Genomic DNA, 21110 nt, shown 5'->3' with positions numbered 1-21110 from the left:
AAAATGGCCCTTCTGGTCTTTAAAAAAAAGTAATAAAAATCTATGAACCAACTTCAGACCTCAATTTTCCCAGTAAGAGCAGATCAGAGTGTATGTATCAAGTTCCTATTGTATCAAGTTCCTATTGAATTCAATATGACTCTGCTGCTGTCACAGAAATGACCTCATTCTCCTGCTATAACACTACAGGAAGCACAGTAAGATACGACACAGAGAAACCTGCTGTCTGCAAACAAAAATTAAAAACAACCTCTTCCTTCCAGATGCAGAGGAAGGACTTGCCCCAAGAATTTATTCATACCAGAAAAGAAACCCATCCTGACTGTACTCACAGTATCTCAAGCCAGTCAAAAGAAAATGGATTCATCAAACAGACTAGGATCACCAAAGTGCAGCCCTGCCCTGAGAGCCACAGGCTAAGTTCCCTCTAAGCTGCAGGGCCACGGAGGGCCACGCAGGTGGGGAGAGGCAGCTCTCCCCTGGCCCCAGTCCCAGAGCTGGCGCAGCCAGGGAAAGGCACCTGTCCCCCAGCCCTGGTCCCGGAGCTACCGCAGCCGGGGAGAGGTGCCTCTCCCTCAGCCCCAGGCTGCTGTGGTGAGAGAGGGCTTGGGGGAGGGAGGGAGTCCTCTCTTCCCGCCGCAGCCCCAGGGTAGCCTGCACCCCAAACCCTTCATCCCCAGCCCTTCCCTAGAGCCTGCACCCCCAGCCGGAACCCTCCCCCTCACCTCAACTCCGAACCCCTCGGCCCCACCCCCCGCCACACATCACCTCCATATTGGTGCACATAACAAAATTAATTCTGCACATGGATGTAAAAAATTAGAGGGAACATTGACACCATGGGTATGAAAAGAATCTAAAGACACATCCTTCCCCTCTATAAAGTGGCCACTGATCAGCCTAATCTGGAGCTACTGAAATTGCAACTTACTAGAGCATCAATGAGGACTTCAGCTCCCTCTTCGCTCTCATGGAGTGTATCTATGTCCGTCAGTTCTTGAAGCAGATCCACCACGGCTATGGACACATGTGGGAGATGTTAAGGATAACCCAAGTCATAATCAAGACCTCATTTATTTTCATAATAGGCCCAACGTGACTGTGTTTGCTCACCAACTGCCGAGACTGGAATAGCAATGAGCGTGTGCAGAGCAGAGCAGAGGAAGACCAAGCATAAGTTCAGGCACTGCTTTAGCAGCCCTTGTTTTCATAAGCACTAAAACTGATTTTAGTAACTGGGAGTAATACTGCAACATGATCATCTATTTGTTGTATTTGGCAGTTTCACTGTTCCCAGTGCCATTTGCTTTTTGTCATTTTTAAAACAATTAAATATTCTAGAGCTGGTACAACTGGTTACCGGCCATTTTACATTGTAGCAATCGTTAAGACTCTAGTTAGGAGCACAGAAAAATGTAGCAATTTGATTTGTGTGCATTATCCTCCCAAGGATACCATAGCTAACTTGACATAGCATGCACCCCACAAACAAGGCCGTAATATGACCATGGAGTGATAACTTTCTTCTGCCTGGTTCAATTAGGAGAGCATGATTCTATAACCATGCACCCCACAGGAACTGCGAAGATCCTGCCAGCCCAATTTTCATTCATTAACACTGGGCTGCGTAACACATGGTTCTTTTGACTCCCATGCAGTTCTTTAGTACAGCCAGATGTAGTCCCTCTCATTAGACCCACTTTCCTATTCTCTCAGACACACTGATCAATCCTGCCAAATTCCCACTGGGACAGAACAAGAAATCCAGTTGTCAAGATGTCCTACATAACAAAATCCTGAAGGATCTCTTTAAAATTCACAGGCTAATAGACAAGTCATCCAATTCTTCCATTTGTGTAAGAATGGAAATGTATTTTTATGTACTTCGTTATTTAATAAGGTTACAGTCCTGACTTCACCAGACCCAGGAAATTCTGTAACACGACTGCCATTTCATTCCCACCTCAAACTGCTACGTCCAGGCCCTGCAGAATCCTCGGGTCAGTATGGGACCGTACTCACTTCACACGCGGCAACACTCATCTAGGGGTGTGAGTTTGGCACCGGCAGGTATACCTGCACCAGCTTTAGTCTAGCTAGCACGGGCAACAATAGTACTGCAGAAGGTGTGGAATGGACCTCAGCTCGAGCGAAGTGCCCAGGTGCAAGCCCAAGAGGGAGCCTCGGTATGCACTTTAGCTGCTAGCCCTTGCTGAAGCCCATCCTGCCACGTCTACACTACTATTCAGAGTAGCAGCCATGTTAGTCTGTATCCGCAGAAAGAACAGGAGGACTTGTGGCACCTTAGAGACTAACCCATTTATTTGAGCATAAGCTTTCGTGAGCTACAGCTCACTTCAATGGAATGCATCTGAGGAAGTGAGCTGTAGCTCACCAAAGCTTATGCTCAAATAAATTGGTTAGTCTCTAAGGTGCCACAAGTCCTCCTGTTCTTTTTATACTACTATTTTTACCCATGCTAACGAGACTGAGGCTAGCTTAAGTATCACCTACCTGTGCTACAATTGCACCTTCACTTGTAAAGTAGACCTACCCGAGTCTACTTTACAGTAGTGAGGCGAGACTAGTTCCTCTCCATGCAGTTTTAGGGGTAGGTTTTAGGATCCTTGGCTTTCCATTTATACTTGCAATTGCAGACAGAAATCAAGTAGAAGTGCAACTACTTACACTTGGGCCCACAATTAGTTTTGCTGATATAAAAAACACAGGTCCAAGTTACGCTTGCAAAACATCAAAGTCAGGCCTCTTCTCACCTGAACATATAAGTAAAGTTTTGAAGTGTTTAAGTGACTTAGGAGCCCAAGACCCATTAAAAGCCAGTGACCAGTTCCTAGGTCACTTTTGAAAGTGTGACCCATACATTTACCACTAAAGACAACACCAAATTGCTAGTGCTAAAGAAACTAAAATCCTTTAGCCACGTACGAAATGCACCATGGGCAGGATGGTTTCCCCCAAGCTACCTGTGACTGTGCTGCAGTCTCTCCAGTGGTCAGGACAGTGGAGTTTCTATGGCATTTCCAGCCATGGAATCTCTACCGAGCCTGCCAACAAGGATGCCAGTTGTGCAGGTGAGTTCAGGACAAAAGGAAAAGGCTTCTCTGGCTCTCCTGACTTTTGCTAATTTAAGTCACAGCCTAGTCGTCATCTTTCGCTCACATCTTTTGCACTAACTCAGTTGAACAGCGGCCTAAACAGATCACCTGGGATTTGTCCCCTCACCTCTCCCTGCATTAGCCCCTCCAAGGCACTAATCTAAATGAAGTGTGAAGAACTCGTCTTTTGGTGTTCCCTTTGGGGAAACTGTTTTAAAACCTTATCCTGTTTAGCTGTAGTAAAGCCACCAGCAGACTTGAATGAAAAGCCATTTCCTGTATGTCTAGGAGCTTCAGTTCAATCGTTTTTGCATTTTTTGCTTGAGCAGTAACCTAGCATACAGAGAGGTGTTACTGCAGCTTACAGTTTGCGTCCAACACATCTGAAAAGATTTCTACAAATCTGTAATGAGAAATATGTTTTCTCCCAGGTTTACAGCTCGCAGGCAAAATTTCTGCTCCCAAACTAATTGGCAAACGAGTTTTGACTCCTTTAAAAAAAAAAAAAAAAAAAAGGAGAGGAAGCGAGCAGTGAAGACTGACAAGCCCTGAACAAAACTGATCCCGAGACACATCTTTTTATGGCTGAAAGGACAAAAATAGCTGTGTTCCCATACGCTCCCGCTCCTAAGGTCACCAAGAACCAGCCCTCTGATCCCAGTCAAAATCCCCACAGTTTATGTTTTCCCTGAGAATGACAAATTCAAGATAACCTTTCGGGGCTGTGCACACTGTACACAAAAAGCCTGAGGTCTCTGGTGAAAGTATAAAATATTAAACCATGATGTCCATGGCACTGGTTATGCGTGGTCGGCATTTCCAGCTGTACAACAGTAAATTGTTAACCACCTCATACTTGAGAATAATTTCTATTACAGATCACAGAGAAGACACGCAGCAGTGTTGGCTGTTTTGCAGAGATCAGCATTCTACCAGACCAAGGTTACGTTAAGGTGCAAGTTAAAATAGTCAACCCTGTAAATAGTGCTCTCTGATGAAAACTGCAATGCAATGAGATTTTAAAAATGTTTTTATAATATAATCACTGTATCTATTTTCAAAGATTGTATCACTATTTCTTTAAAATATAGTGTCTTAAATGCAAGAACAAAATTGCTAAAAGAGAAAACTGACATCCTTAAATCGAACAATAATAAATATTTAGCATTTTTACAGCACTTTTAACCTGGAAATCTCAAAGGGCCTAAGAAACGTGTCAGGCATGATCATCGGCTTTTTCACAAATGGAAAAAAGGAGGGGGAGAGATTTTAAGTGATTTGCCCAAAGTCACCAAGCGAGCCACTGGAAGAAACCCCTGTTCTCATCTCCCAATCCAGTGCTCTATCCCTGGACCACACTGCCTCATTAGTTCACGAACGCTGGTTCAAACACACTTCATGCAGCCTCTCTCTGGAGTGGAGGAGGTGGAAGCCATGACATGATTTTTCAGGTTAGGTTAAACTAGCCATTTTAGTCTTTGCCTCTCACACAGATCACTGGTAAGCCAAGCAGCTTGTGTCACTCTGCTCCTAAATGGAAGGTCAGGTGTCCTGGCAACAAAAGGCATTAGCACAGTTAGGGTGCTTCTGTTCGGGACAAGCAAACCACTGGTACACAGCAGACATGGGTCAAAACTGAGGTTCTCTGGTCAAACCTTTGGGGAGCAAGGACTGGAATAAACAGCATGAACAGATGCATGCTAGCATTCAGGTGCCATATCCTCAGCAGCGTTTGTAAAGGAAAGTGCGCTGCATGCTTGTCTGTGGTTAGCCCTCCACTTTACACGAGTGCCCAAGCAGAACCTTTAAAAATGAAACTAAGGCTAATTACTCAAATGAGATAACGGGTACATTAACGATTCGGCGGGGAAAATAAAGACACTGAAATGTTCAGGAGACAGAGTAGCTGAGTAAAGAAGGGTTTCAGGTGAACAAAAGAGGATGGAAATTTAAAGCGGTGGGAGGGAAGAGAAAAAATATCTAGCAGTCTGTGTGAAAATGGAGCACAAGAGATTGTAGAGGTGCCTGCAAAAAGAACATTTCTCCTGAGAGTAAGGCTAACAATGAAAGGATATCTGTATTATCGTGTCCAAGCAGCCCTAGGAGAGACTGTACAGCGTTCAGCTCCACCAGCAGGTGGTAAAGATCAGGCATGGTTGCAACCACATGCATTTCCTGAATGATGTCATTTAAATCCAGCTCAGACTCCATGAACCTGTGGACAGAGGCAGGGCAAAATTGGTCAGTGAGAACACAAGTGCATCAGCTATTCTCACAGCAGAACGCAGGCCTTCCCCACACTGAGAACAAAGCAGCCACACAATCCACCAACCAAGGCTCATTCGTCCAGGCATCACAGTGCCAAATATTTCCAATCCATTCAGCAAGGGCGCCAGTTCGGGGGGACAGGAGTCCTCCTCTGAGTTTCGCACAGGAGGAGTGCAAGCTCCCAGGTGGAACTCTTAACTACAGCACAGCATTCCTGTGAAATGTAAGGTTTCAGAGTAGCAGCCATGTTAGTCTGTTACACTACAAAAGGTTCCCCCCTCCCCCAGCTCTCCTGCTGGAATAGCTCACCCTAAGTGATCACTCTCCTTACGGTGTGTATGTTAACGCCCATTGTTTCATGTTCTCTATGTATATAAATCTCCCCACTGTATTTTCCACTGAATGCATCTGATGAAGTGGGTTTTAGCCCACAAAAGCTTATGCTTAAATAAATTTGTTAGTCTCTAAGGTGCCACAAGCACTCCTTTTCTTTTGTGAAATGTAAGTTCTGCAGAGGAGAGGTGTCCCTGGGGCAGGGAGTAAGGATTTTGTTTACAAATAGAGGCAGGGTGATTAAGATAAGAAAGGGCTGGTGATTAAATGAAGGGTATGGAAGCTTAGCTTCTAAAAGAGGAATCCCTCAGTGGTTGGGGACAGGGGGTGTTTTAGAGGAGGTGGATTCACAAAAAATACAGCAAAGCACTGTGCGTAGGTTACATTCAGAAAAGGGGGAGATTTGGGGACAGAGGTGGAAAGAAGGGGTCAGACCCAGGGCAGGGCTAACCGTGTATAGAGAAGTGCCCAGGCTACCTGTGGTACTTATGTGGCCTCATCACCACAGGTTTCAGAGTAACAGAGTAACTGTATCTGTATCTGGAGCACCCACAGGGAAAAACTGGTGGGTGCTCTGCACCCACTGGCAGCTCCCCACCCCGCCGCCCCTGCCACAGCTCACCTCTGCCTCCTCCACGAGCACGCTGCGTGCCCACTTTTCCCCCTCCCTCCCAGCGCTTGCTGCCGTGAAACAGCTGTATTGCGCGGCAAGTGCTGGAGGGGAGCGGGAGGAGGAGGAGGAATGCGGCGTGCTCAGGGGAGGAGGCCAGGGCGGGGATTTGGGGAGGGGTCCAATAGGGGCAGGGAGGGGGCGGAATTGGGGCATGGACTTGGGAGAAGGGTTTGGAATGGGGGCGCAAGCTCCCACCGGCGCCATGAGAAGTTGGCGCCTGTGTCTGAGGCTTCCCCTCACAATGTCTAACCTATTTCTCCTCCCAGCCCCTCGGTGAGGTAGAGCAGTGCTGTTATCCCCATTGCACAGATGGGGCACTGAGGCACACCCAGACTAAAGGCTAGAGTTTCATAGGTATTTAGGCAGCTAGTGAGATTTTCAAATGCACTTACAAGGTTTGGTGCTTTGTAAACCCCACTAGATACCTAGCTGCATCTTTGGGTGCCTAAAAGCCTTTGAAATTCTGCCACCGGCCTGGGGTCAGACAGGAAGTCCATGCGGTGCGGGGGGGAGTAGAATCCAGGTCTCTCAGGGCTAGCTTCCTATCCAACAGGACAGCCTCTCTCTCTGCTGCATGCTACAAAAAAAGACAGATAGATGGGAGCAAATCCAAGATGGCCAGTTCTCAGAGACTCCAGCAAATGGTCCCAGGATGGATGCCAGGGTTGACAGCATGAAAAACAGCACAGAGATCCGGAAAGCTGGAGAATGAGAGTCAGATGAGAGGAGATGACTTAACTCCCCAGGGGTGGCAGGTTGGGCCCGAGGCTAGGCTGTACAGCAATGGCTACTGAGCAATTTTACATTTTAACTGAAAACCATTTTGTTCAGTCATTTTTTGTTCTGAGTTTGAGAAAAGGAAGGAATGAGAAAGTGTCATAAGTATCCAACGTGTTTATGCCTCAATTTCTTTGGGTTTCAATTGTACCCAGGCCAATTCCAGAACAGAAACTAAATCCACAGAGTCCATAAGCCGACAATTATTGTCATGATTTGTATTATTCACTGAGCACCATCTGTGTGCTCAGCACTATTCAGAATATGCTAGACAACGTAGTCCCTGAGCCAATGTATCTAAAATGTGTAGCCCTGGATAAGATGGCTCAGATATTTAAGGATGAAGTGTATAGTTATTGACCATACTATGATGTTTATATCTGTGAGTGGAGGCACTGATGGCAACAGAAGTTTTACTTGATTAAGGACTAGAAGATTTGACCCTCCAACTTTCTTTCAAAAGGAATAGCCAGCTGCCCAGAGCTCCTGAGCCCGTTTATTTTCCTTCTCTGCCTGCCGTGGCCCTGATAGATCTCAAACATCCCAGTTTTTTTCCCCCCTCAACTTTAAAATATAGATTTTTCTTGGTGTTTAGTTCTAAATATCCTCCTGTGAGACCTGCAACTCAGTCGCTGGAGTGTAGTGTTTCAGAGCCTTCTGGAAAGTCACGAGCCTTCAAACAGAAGGGAAAGCAGTGTTGCCAACTCATGATTTTTGTCATGAGTCTCATGATAATTGTGTTCCTTAAAGCCCCAGCTCCTGGAAGCAAGTGATATATTATGATTTCAGCCGTCATTCTTAAAGAAAAATTAAGTTTCTAGTCCTCGTGGCTGTGGAGAAAGCTTCAAATTGTGACCCCAGGGCACCCTACAGGCTCAAAAAGCAGAAGGCAAATAAAAAGAAGCCTAAATCTGTTATTTTTACATAATCTCATGATTTTAAAACCTATCTCATGATTATTGAACATTTGGGGTTGGCAACACTGTGACAGTGACTTGAAAGTGTCAGTTTCATTCCTGTTTAAGATTCATTTCTAACCTATTATTTGTAGTGAAGTAACACCTCTAGAGCCCCAGGCAGGTGCAGTATAAACTCATGGGGGCTTGCCCTAGTCAGATGTTTCCAAAGTTAAATGATCTATTCCGTGCTTGGTGAACTGCAAAAAAAAGTGATGAATACAACAATAGAAAGTCATCTAGATTTTTCTACAGTTGTTTCTAAGAGTTAGTAACAAAGAATATACACTAAAATTTTAAACCTAACCAGTTCCTTAAGTGACTTGACACAAGATGTGAGAATGTTAGTATTAGAGCCGAGTGGGTCTAATATTTATTAAATCCTCTTTTTTTACATAGGAATTAGATACAGTGCTCTTATTAGCTAATTTCTAAGTTATTATCTTCAAAAAAAAACAAACCCTAGTTTTCAGGTGCCTAAGTAGCCCTTGGAATCACGGTTAAAGCTGGCCCGCAACGAAAATCTGAAATGGCGCCCCTGCCATTCTGCTCACATCATCACAAAGTCAGTCACTGGATTCAGCACTCATTGCAAACAGTTTGTCCCTCATTTTGTCATATCACTGCACATGGGCCCCAAAAGCATTTTATGATGTGGCATTCCTGCCCTCTCTAATTTATGTATTTCAGTTTAAAAGAGTAAGTGTGCAGGCTAGTTCCTGCATAGAGAATTCTTCTCCTGACTCATCTTAATGTTAAAAGTGTGTGGGTTATATTAGCTCCAGTAAGGGTACAAGAGCACTTGGGTGCCCGTCTGAAACAGGGAGAATAGGGGCAGGGGCAGAGACCTAGCTCCAGCCAAGCTTCAGAGAAAACAGGTTGAAAGTTTACTTTAATTTATTTAAGTTAAATAAAGGCAATCCCCAGAAAAGGGGTAAATTTGAATCAGACCCAGCATCCCTGTACTGGAGTGAGGAAAGGGGTGGAGATGTCACTTGCTTACACTGAACTTCTCTCCTATTGCTACAGATTCAGAAAGAAGGGTTTTGTAAACTGGCCTTGCTGAGTCTTTTCTTCTCACTTTAAGCAAGCTCTGACCTTCAGAAGGGATTGTCTTGGGGTATTGGACAGAGACTCCAAGATGTGTGACTCACCAGTCGGGAGAAAGGGTCAAGCTAGAGGGCAACAACATAGCACCAAGTACCAACACTGCCTGTTAAAACTATAACTCAGACTTGCAAAAGGGACATAGATTCAGCCTGACATGTCACAGAATATTTCTTTGGCTTCACATTATCAGAACTCCCTCCCCCCTTAATGTGGCAGAGCACATATCAGCAGGGCCTGGCAAAGCTCAGGGCTGCTAGAAAAGCAGCAAAAACTAATGAGTAGTGACTGCAGCCGAAGACACACAAAGATTTCAATCCAAGAGCCTTGGACTAACTGGGGGAGAGAGCTCCCTGTGTTCAAACAACTGTAATTCTGAGAACAAATACTTCACAGGAAGAGTCAGATTATCAACAGATTTGAACCACTCATTTTGCTCAGTGTAGAGGATTCTGAAAGTTCCCCTGATGTAAAGCAAGATTCCCGCCAAATACAAACTGTGAGCTGCACTTGGTAGCTTGGAAAAGAGGAGACTAAGGGTAAGGGCTCCTGCCTCATACTGGGAATGAGGGGCGATCAACAGGTTATCTCAAGTGCTTATATACAAATGCACAAAGCCTTGGAAACAAGCAGGGAGAACTGGAGGTCCTGGTGATGTCAAGGAACTATGACGTGATCGGAATAACAGAGACTTGGTGGGATAACTCACATGACTGGAGTACGGTCATGGATGGTTATAAACTGTTCAGGAAGGACAGGCAGGGCAGAAAAGGTTGGGGAGTAGCACTGTATGTAAGGGAGCAGTATGACTGCTCAGAGCTCCGGTACGAAACTGCAGAAAAACCTGAGTGTCTCTGGATTAAGTTTAGAAGTGTGTGCAACAAGAGTGATGTAGTGGTGGGAGTCTGCTATAGACCACCGGACCAGGGGGATGAGGTAGATGAGGCTTTCTTCCGGCAGCTCACGGAAGCTACTAGATCGCATGCCCTGATTCTCATGGGTGACTTTAATTTTCCTGATATCTGCTGGGAGAGCAATACAGCGGTGCATAGACAATCCAGGAAGTTTTTGGAAAGCGTAGGGGACAATTTCCTGGCGCAAGTGCTAGAGGAGCCAACTAGGGGGGGCGCTTTTCTTGACCTGCTGCTCACAAACCGGGTAGAATTAGTGGGGGAAGCAAAAGTGGATGGGAATCTGGGAGGCAGTGACTATGAGTTGGTTGAGTTCAGGATCCTGACGCAGGGAAGAAAGGTAAGCAGCAGGATACGGACTCTGGACTTCAGGAAAGCAGACTTCGACTCCCTCAGGGAACGGATGGCCAGGATCCCCTGGGGGACTAATTTGAAGGGGAAAGGAGTCCAGGAGAGCTGGCTGTATTTCAAGGAATCCCTGTTGAGGTTACAGGGACAAACCATCCCAATGAGTCGAAAGAATAGTAAATATGGCAGGTGACCAGCTTGGCTTAATGGTGAAATCCTAGCGGATCTTAAACATAAAAAAGAAGCTTACAAGAAGTGGAAGGTTGGACATATGACCAGGGAAGAGTATAAAAATATTGCTCGGGCATGTAGGAATGATATCAGGAGGGCCAAATCGCACCTGGAGCTGCAGCTAGCCAGAGATGTCAAGAGTAACAAGAAGGGTTTCTTCAGGTATGTTGGCAACAAGAAGAAAGCCAAGGAATGTGTGGGCCCCTTACTGAATGAGGGAGGCAACCTAGTGACAGAGGATGTGGAAAAAGCTAATGTACTCAATGCTTTTTTTGCCTCTGTTTTCACTAACAAGGTCAGCTCCCAGACTGCTGCGCTGGGCATCACAAAACGGGGAAGAGATGGCCAGCCCTCTGTGGAGATAGAGGTGGTTAGGGACTATTTAGAAAAGCTGGACGTGCACAAGTCCATGGGGCCGGACGAGTTGCATCCGAGAGTGCTGAAGGAATTGGCGGCTGTGATTGCAGAGCCATTGGCCATTATCTTTGAAAACTCGTGGCGAACCGGGGAAGTCCCGGATGACTGGAAAAAGGCTAATGTAGTGCCAATCTTTAAAAAAGGGAAGAAGGAGGATCCTGGGAACTACAGGCCAGTCAGCCTCACCTCAGTCCCTGGAAAAATCATGGAGCAGGTCCTCAAAGAATCAATCCTGAAGCACTTGCATGAGAGGAAAGTGATCAGGAACAGCCAGCATGGATTCACCAAGGGAAGGTCATGCCTGACTAATCTAATTGCCTTTTATGATGAGATTACTGGTTCTGTGGATGAAGGGAAAGCAGTGGATGTATTGTTTCTTGACTTTAGCAAAGCTTTTGACACGGTCTCCCACAGTATTCTTGTCAGCAAGTTAAGGAAGTATGGGCTGGATGAATGCACTATAAGGTGGGTAGAAAGCTGGCTAGATTGTCGGGCTCAACGGGTAGTGATCAATGGCTCCATGTCTAGTTGGCAGCCGGTATCAAGTGGAGTGCCCCAAGGGTCGGTCCTGGGGCCGGTTTTGTTCAATATCTTCATAAATGATCTGGAGGATGGTGTGGATTGCACTCTCAGCAGATTTGCGGATGATACTAAACTGGGAGGAGTGGTAGATACGCTGGAGGGGAGGGATAGGATACAGAAGGACCTAGACAAATTGGAGGATTGGGCCAAAAGAAATCTGATGAGGTTCAATAAGGATAAGTGCAGGGTCCTGCACTTAGGACGGAAGAACCCAATGCACAGCTACAGACTAGGGACCGAATGGCTAGGCAGCAGTTCTGCAGAAAAGGACCTAGGGGTGACAGTGGGCGAGAAGCTGGATATGAGTCAGCAGTGTGCCCTTGTTGCCAAGAAGGCCAATGGCATTTTGGGCTGTATAAGTAGGGGCATTGCCAGCAGATCGAGGGACGTGATCGTTCCCCTCTATTCGACATTGGTGAGGCCTCATCTGGAGTACTGTGTCCAGTTTTGGGCCCCACACTACAAGAAGGATGTGGATAAATTGGAGAGAGTCCAGCGAAGGGCAACAAAAATGATTAGGGGTCTGGAACACATGACTTATGAGGAGAGGCTGAGGGAGCTGGGATTGTTTAGCCTGCAGAAGAGAAGAATGAGGGGGGATTTGATAGCTGCTTTCAACTACCTGAAAGGGGGTTCCAAAGAGGATGGCTCTAGACTGTTCTCAATGGTAGCAGATGACAGAACGAGGAGTAATGGTCTCAAGTTGCAGTGGGGGAGGTTTAGATTGGATATTAGGAAAAACTTTTTCACTAAGAGGGTGGTGAAACACTGGAATGCGTTACCTAGGGAGGTGGTAGAATCTCCTTCCTTAGAGGTTTTTAAGGTCAGGCTTGACAAAGCCCTGGCTGGGATGATTTAACTGGGAATTGGTCCTGCTTCGAGCAGGGGGTTGGACTAGATGACCTTCTGGGGTCCCTTCCAACCCTGATATTCTATGATTCTAAGTCTACACTACCCGTAGCGATCGATATATCAGGGGTCGATTTATCGTGTCTAGTCTAGACGTGATAAATCGATCCCCGAGCGCTCTACCATCGACTCCGGAACTCCAGCGAGAGGCACAAGTGGAGTCGATGGGGGGAGCGGCGGCAGTCGACTCACTGCCATGAAGATGCCGCGGTAAGTCGATTTAGGTACGTCGACTTCAGCTATGCTATTCTCGTAGCTGAAGTTGCGTACCTTACATCGACCCCCCGCTCTAGTGTAGACCAGAACTAAGGGGGGATATGATAAAGGTCTATAAAATCATGAGTGGTGTGGAGAAAGTGAATAAGGAAAAGTTATTTACTTGTTTCCACAATATAAAAACTAGGGGCCATCAAATGAAATTAATGGGTAGCAGATTTAAAACAAATAAAAGGAAAGTTATTCTTCACTCAGCGCACAGTCAACCTGTGGAACTCCTTGCCTGAGGAGGTTGTGAAGGCTAGGACTATAACAGGGTTTAAAAGAAAACTGGATAAATTCATGGAGGTTAAGTCCTGGCTAATAGCCATTAATGGATGGGCAAGGAATGGTGGTCCCTAGCCTCTGTTTGTCAGAGGGTGGAGATGGATGGCAGGAGAGAGATCACTAGTTCATTATCTGTTAGGTTCACTCCCTTTGGGGCACCTGGCATTGGTCACTGTCAGTAGACAGGATACTGGGCTGGATGGACCTTTGGTCTGACCCAGTCTGGCCGTCCTTATGTTTTTATGTTCTTATGTAGTACAGTTATATGATTTGGCTATGCTGAGTGTATCAAAAATTATGAAGAAAAATGGATCCATTTGGAAGGAGACACCCTTACATTCACGGTCATCCCTTCACCTTCTGAAGCCCTCAGCACCTACCTTTATTAGGTAAACAGAGCCCTCTTTAGATTTTGGAGCTTTGAAGGGGTGGGGGGCAAGGTTAGAAGCCATGGAAAGGAAGGAGCATCATAGTGTGGAGAAACTGAGGGGAAAAGTACTAACAATGAGGCGAGATCAGGGAACAAAAGAGGGGACAACAAAGAAAGGCCAAATCCAAAAAGAAAAAGAAAAAATGCTTTGAAGAGAAAGTTTTAAAGGGATAGCAGAAATGGGTGAAGAATTATAGGGTAGGAGCCTGAAAATACTGAGAGACACATGACATCAGTATAAACAGGAAAGTGAAGAAGAAGCAGAAGTGAGAGAGAGCAACAAATGAAACAGTACGTTTTACAGCAAGTCTGTGTGAGAGCATTCTGTAAAACTCCGATAATGGCAGTCTGGATTTTCTAGCCAAAGTCCATCTGACTTTCCAGGCAACAGACAACAAGACTGTCTGCTCCTAGGGGAGCAGCTGGGCACTTTTGAAAACTAGGACATTTATTTGGGTGCCTAAAAAAGACCTTGCAAGCCTTACTTTAAGCCCCATTTTTTAAAATTTTTGCCCAAAAATAGAATACAAACTAGACTTTTTAAATGGCAGGTTTTAACAATCTAAGGTATTATTAGTAACACAGCAAGGAATTTAATATATTTTTAAATAAAATTCAACCTGCCCTCCTCTCTTTCACAACATAGCCACTACCAGCACGAGTCTCAGCAATGCCAATTTTTAAATTAAAAATGTTATTTTCAAATACAATTTACAGGTCATACCTGGCAATAATTGTCTTTAATCACATGACCTTTCACGCAACTGAACCTGAATCTGCATCTGTGACTAAGAGAGTAACTTTGGGCTCAAGCAAGGAGGGAAGGCTCATAGTGGGTGAGGCAGAGGGACTGCATGTGACCTTACTTTTCTGGATTATCTGGGAACTTGATCCGCAGCTCTTGGTTTTTGTAAGACCTCTTCTCAAAAGTAAGAATCATCTTCTTCACCGAACTTTCATCCAGAGGCTCATCCTAGCCAAACAAAACAAATATCGCTTAGCTCTCAGAGATGGACGCAACACCAACCTGGCAATAAGTAAGAGTAACCAACAAGCTGAGCCAGTCCTGGATACACCTGTGATATAACAAACAGTAACCAGGAGCAAATGGCAATCAGAGAAGGAAGCTCACCAAAAGTCTCACTGCAGAAGGCTGACATAGCCCTAGTGTGAGCCACATTTAAAGTTTAAACAAGTCCAGTTAACAAAATGTTTCCAGGACACCCAAAGAGATTGTCTGCATAAACAAGTGCATCTATGCAGTAAATAAAAAAAGCTATTTAATGGCACTGACATGAACTAAGCTACCAAACAGGGGTCTTAGATTCTAAAGACAGGTTTCAGAGTAGCAGCCGTGTTAGTCTGTATTCGCAAAAAGAAAAGCTCACGAAAGCTTATGCTCAGTATGCATCCAATGAAGTGAGCTGTAGCTCACGAAAGCTTATGCTCAAATAAATGGGTTAGTCTCTAAGGTGCCACAAGTCCTCCTTTTCTTTCTGCGAATACAGACTAACACGGCTGTTACTCTGAAACCTGTCAAATAAATTGGTTAGTCTCTAAGGTGCCACAAGTCCTCCTTTGCTTTTTAGATTCTAAAGGGATTTTTAAATTCTAGCACCGTGGGCTACTGGAAAAAACAGAATCCTCGGATGATATTCTTGTTGCTAGAGACTGGGAACTTGCACACTACATGATTCCCAAGATTCTAGCCAATCAACAGGGCTTTTGCTTGATCCATTCATCCTCCAACTCAAACGCTAAGGAAATCCCGCATTACCTGTCTCAACCATCAACCACAGCAGCAGTGGCAGCAGCTCAACATCAGAAAGTAGAGGGAGGTTTCGGAGAGGAACGTTAGAGATGCTGCACACAGAGGACAATGATATTTTTACAAACCCACATGATTCCACCGTGGCAAATGTCACATGTTTTTCATCAAACACGACATAGACAGCAGGAAGTAACTCTCTCCTGGATTTATAGCAATCCGTTTGTTACGGAAGGGCCAATCCCGCACTGGATCTCTGTCTCCAAGACTTGAAATCATTTACCCTTGATAGCTGTGCGACAGAGATGGCAATTTCCTCCAATATCCCTGAAAGACCTTATTGTATTAAGTTTACGTATTATTGCGGGCTGGGATTGCATGTAACCTCTATAGGGGGAGACATAAGAACTGGGAGTATGGACTTTTGGGACAATAAGGGTTAAGTGGATTTCCAAGGAAATCCCTAGGGAGAGGTTAATGCAAATTCCCCAAATTCAGTTATGCAAAAACCCAGCCTTTTGAAGCTACTGAATATCTGTTACAGAAGTCCAAGATCAAAGGCCCAAACTGTATAAAGAAAGGACTGAACTGCTCAGCCTTTGTTCTGGTTCTGGATCTAAGGCAGGTGAATTTCTAACTATGGGGAAAACCCAGCTGTGGGTTTGGAAGAACTAAAACCTACTGGAGCCCTAGGATGGAGTTGGTGTAATCTCTGGTAAGCTTTTTGGCCGGTCCGTAAGAATTTATATTGCTTTTTACCTGTTTTCTCAGTAATGTTTTTACCTTAAGATTAAACATGCAGTGTGACAACTTATACCTGTGAGCAATACACTGGTCATTGCCTTCAGAGAGAAGGCACAGTGCAGGCGCCAGCCATCAGGCAGGCTGGCTTGCCAAGGATATCACAGTGTAATACTGGGAACTGTGCAGCATTAAAACCCCAGATCAAAAGGGAATGAGACACAGGTCTCCGCCCAGGTGAAGTGACAACTAGGAAGTGCCCCTGGTGACCACAGAGGGGGGAAAAACAGGTGCAGTTGCCCTGAAACTGTGCCAAGCTGCTACCCTAATCCTGTGCCCCCCTCCTCCTTCTCCCTACAGAAGAACGCTTGCTTCTTTACTGCTGCTACAGAGCTAGCAAGAGAGGGAGGGTGGGTGAAGCTATGAGGCTGAGAGTACCTATAAAGCCAATGGATTTAGAAAATTAATAAGAACCAGAAGCTACTTCCTGTCACAAATTTTAGAAGTAGACTCAAGTAGTTTACACCTAAAACAGAGATTTTATATTTTGAAAGTTTTTTCCAAGCCTTCTTAGGATCTTTTGTTCATTATTTTAGAAGCCGCCTTTAAAAATTATTAAAAAGAACAGGAGGACTTGTGGCACCTTAGAGACTAACAAATTTATTTGAGCATACGCTTTCATGAGCTACAGCTCACTTCATCGGATGCATTCAGTGGGGAGATTTATATACACAGAGAACATAAAACAATGGGTGTTACCATACACACTAACGAGAGGGATCAGGTAAGGTGAGCTATTATCAGCAGGAGACTGGGGGAGGAAGGGAAACCTTTTGTAGTGATAATCAAGGTACACAAAGTAAAACTATTTCCCCATGTTTATCTCCTCCCCTTCCCCCTCCCTCCACGCTGTTGATCAGACATTCTTGTCAACTGGTGGAAATGGCCCACCTTGATTATCACTACAAAAGGTGTCATCATCCCCTCCCCAACGCCCCTGCTGGTAATAGCTCACCTTATCTGATCACTCTCCTTACAGTGTGTACGGTAACTCCCATTCTTTCATGTTGTGTGTGTATATAAATCTCCTCACTGTATTTTTCCACTGAATGCATCCAATGAAGTGAGCTGTAGCTCACGAAAGCTTATGCTCAAATAAATTTGTTTGTCTCTAAGGTGCCACAAGTCCTCCTTTTCTTTTTGCGGATACAGACTAACACGGCTGCTACTCTGAAACCTTAAAAATTATTGTATTCCTTGAAGGGTTAGAAATTGAACCAATAGTCTTGTGATGTTTTGAGCCCCAGGAATGAAAATGACCAGTTAGTTTAATCATCCAAGCAGAATGAAATGTAAATCTTAGGTAAATAATTGTGTCATTCATTTTCATATTTTCCATTGTTAAAATGGTTAAGAAAACGTTCTCCTTTTTCCTCCAAATATTTGTACTGCACAGAGTACAATGACAGATACAATTAGAACTACCAACAGGGTTTATGGTATTGACAGTGTCCTTCTTAAAGAGGGCCCAGACAACCTTAAAGCACCCTTATTTTTCTCATTAGACATATGTGGTGGAAAAGGCTCTGATTTGAGGAGGTGACTACATCTCAGGCAGCTCCATCCCCACAGAACACCGGAGATTTACCTCCTCTTCTTCCTCTTCTCCCTCCTTATCAACCATCTGAAGAAGTTTTTTTTTCTCATCATCAGTTTCTTCCAGTAGAGCAGCTTCCTCTTCTCGGTGGCGACTACGCTCCCGTGCACTGGCCTGTTTCCGCCGTGCTTTGATATCCTCATCTTCATCATCACGGGGCCTTTTTGTCCCTCTGTTGGGCTGAGGTAAGAGAAAGAAGAGGAAATAAAGGGAGTGAGTCAAGCACTTTTGTGTCCCTTTATCTCAGAGCCCTAGAGACAAAGCTTATTTATTTTAAGCACAGCTAATTAGATTTTTAGATTTGCTTACAATACTTTTACCAACTTTGAAAACTGAAATAGAGATTGTGTGATGTTTAATGTCATATAAATATAAGAATAGTACCAGCAAGAGTTGTGTCAACCTTCTTCCCTATGACAGGTTTCAGACTGCTGCAGTTTCCACGGTATGCATCCAATGAAGTGAGCTGTAGCTCACGAAAGCTCATGCTCAAATAAATTGGTTAGTCTCTAAGGTGCCACAAGTACTCCTTTTCTTTTTGCGAATACAGACTAACACGGCTGTTACTCTGAAACATGTGCATAGTACGTTTGCTTGCAACTGTGTGTTATTTTCACCCACGGTTCCCACTCACCAGGCAAAATTAAAGGGAACCCAGAGAAGGAAAAAAGGGGATAGTTCTACTTCTTCTTAGGGTGGACAGAGAAAGCCTGTAAGGGCTTGGGTTTGGGATTTTAGAAAAAAAAATCAACTTCCCCTCTTTAAGAGATAGGAATGTTAAGTCCTGTCTCCTCTGCTTTTTGCTGGAGGGCAAGGGAGATGGAATGAGAACTCTCAGCCCTATACTGCAAGGACAGCAGCTGATTCTTTCACAGAAATCTTTTCTGTCAACTGTTTAACAGGTGTCTGTGTAAACTAGGTATTAATTTAAAAAAAAAAAAAAACCTAAAAATTCCTCCCCTCTGCCAGCTGCTCAGGTTTTGGTTCCATGATATTTGTGATATAATAACTCCACCAGTCTATCTTTCACCCATAGTTTTCCACCTAACTTTCTATTGTACAAAGCAGATCTCTTTTCTGAAAAATCCTCTTTGGCCTTCTTAAGATATCAAAAACACAACTCTCTCCTTTGCTGGTCCTTTATCTACAATCTCAAGATCACCGCCCACTTCCACAAAGGTAGCAGCTGTTTCGCTGCAATCAAGACTCTTCCTGACTTTGAGGACAGAGAATTTAAAAATAAATAAATAAATAAAAATACATCAGCTTTGGAGAAGAAAAAGTGGAAGTGTCACTCTCTTGCCAGGTCCCATAAGAGCACAGGCTTCCAAGTGGGAATTTGCAGCTCCACAGCATGCTGGGAACTTTAGCCCCCAGGAGGCACTAATTCTTTCAGGCTCATACGCCAAGACCTGCTGTGATTTTAATTAAAATGAGTATACTGTTGCAGACCAGCTATGACACGGTCTCAGTGCAAAATCTCAGAGCATTTCATTTATTTACAGAGATTCCACATAGTTTAAGGGGCCATCACATCATTTAGTCTGATCTCTTGTATATTACAGGCCATTCCATTTCACCCTGATACCCTGTATTGAGCCCAATGACTTTAGTTAGCCTAAGCATTTCAATCCACAGGAGAGGAAACTATTGTGTCCACTGGCAGAGAACAAAAGAGACCAAGGTGCCACCAATGGTCGCAGCCCAATGGCAGGGAATTGTTTAGCTGAGATACCCACAGGATCCTAGCACACTCACTGCTGCAGATGAAGGCACAAAAAACCTTAAAACAAACCAACATCCCAGCCAATGTGATCTGGTTGGAAGGGTGGGGGACGTTCCCCATCCCAAATCTAGCAACCAGTTTGACTCTGAACATGTAAACAAGACACACCAGCCAGGTACCAAAGAAAGAGGATTCTCTGTACCATCTCAGAACACTGGCCACGCCATCCAGTTTCTCCAGCTGTGGCTAATCTTTGATGCCTCAGGAGGAAGGCAAAAACCCAGAATGCTGGCCAATTGTGTATCTGGGGAGGGAGTAGGTGAGGGGATCCTTCCTGACCCCTGCAGGTGAGTGGGATGAGATGAAGCATGAGATTTGAGTATAGTGACTGTCCTAACGTAGAGCTGCAAATGTTATGAACGTATTAAGAGATAATGCATGCAATCCTGTTCTCTCCAAGGGCCCAGAAGGACAGAGATAAACAGGGGAATTCATAGGCTCCAAGGCCAGAAGGGACCTCCATAACCATCAAGCCCAACCACCCCACACACGCACAGAGGCCATAGAATTTCTCCCAGGAGCTGGATTAAAACATACCTTTTAGAAAGGTAACAAATTTCACCGTCAAGGCTCCAAGCAATGGTGAGTCCAACACCTCTCCAATAAGCTGCTCCAATATTTAGTTTCCCTCACTAATACTTTTTTTAATTAAATGAAAGACAGGCAACTGAAAACTTGGCTGTCCACATTATGCAAAAGAGACTGGAAGTTGTGACCATGTGCAAAGTGCAAATGGAACAGCGGGCTCAACGTAGTTTTTTAATGGACATAAAAGTAGCATAGTTAGGGGCACTGTGCTGTTGAAGATGCCATCTTTGGGAGAAGACTTACAATTAAGGTCCTGTGCGCATATAATCATGAGAAATGGCTTGGCACTTCTGGTAAGAATAGGAGAGCTAAGCCCTGGTCTCCTGCCAGATTCATTCAAACTTGGTTAACTATATTCTGTCTGCCTAAATATTCCCTGCTGTTTCAACTGGTAGACAGTAGCATTTGTCTTGTGCAATTCTACTGCACACTCTTAAGCAGCTGCTGAGGTCCACTCCAGAAATGGCTGTATTTCAGTGCCTGGTGCAGTAATGTATACATACACTGTAAAGCACTTCAGGATCCTCTGGACTGAAAAATGCTCTTTATTTCTAAGGGCATGGCTACACGGGAAAATTCAAAGCGCTGTTGCGGGAACGCTTCCACGGCAGCGCTTTGAAGTGCGAGTGTGGTCGTGCACAAGCTCCTGGTAAATCCACCACCACGAGGGGATTAGCTCCCAGCGCTTGGAGCCTGTCTACACCAGCGCTTTAAAGCACTCAGACTTGCTGCGCTTGGGGGGGGGAGGGGGAGCACGTTTCAGCACTATAAAATGTAAGTGTAGACAAGCCCTAAAAAGTGTGCTCCTTACATGCCTTCTGGGCACATTAACAACTTAGAACACCCCACAGATCAATTTTGAAATGATGTATTGTTTGCAGCAGCCAGTAATTTAAACACCCCCCTACCAATTAGCAACACTTTTGTCAAAAACAAAAATAAAAATGCTCTTCCAGCTAACACCCTCTC

At 44.7% G+C, this 21110-nt stretch overlaps 1 protein-coding gene across 2 annotated transcripts in view; it reads right to left on the bottom strand.

Moving 5' to 3' along the window:
- CTNNBL1 (catenin beta like 1) overlaps positions 1-21110 on the bottom strand; it is a 112521-nt gene that overhangs the window by 74739 nt on the left and 16672 nt on the right. For both annotated transcript variants that reach the window (XM_073308595.1, XM_073308594.1), the window contains exons 2-5: positions 17759-17947; positions 14468-14574; positions 5192-5331; positions 932-1029 (exon numbers count right to left, since the gene is read on the bottom strand). In XM_073308595.1, coding sequence (XP_073164696.1) covers positions 932-1029; positions 5192-5331; positions 14468-14574; positions 17759-17947 — 534 coding nt within the window. The remainder of the gene's footprint in view (positions 1-931; positions 1030-5191; positions 5332-14467; positions 14575-17758; positions 17948-21110) is intronic.

This window comes from Lepidochelys kempii, chromosome 13 (genome assembly GCF_965140265.1).
Source record: "Lepidochelys kempii isolate rLepKem1 chromosome 13, rLepKem1.hap2, whole genome shotgun sequence".
Lineage (NCBI taxonomy): Eukaryota > Metazoa > Chordata > Testudines > Cheloniidae > Lepidochelys > Lepidochelys kempii.
This window is presented reverse-complemented; position numbering and strand designations above follow the sequence as displayed.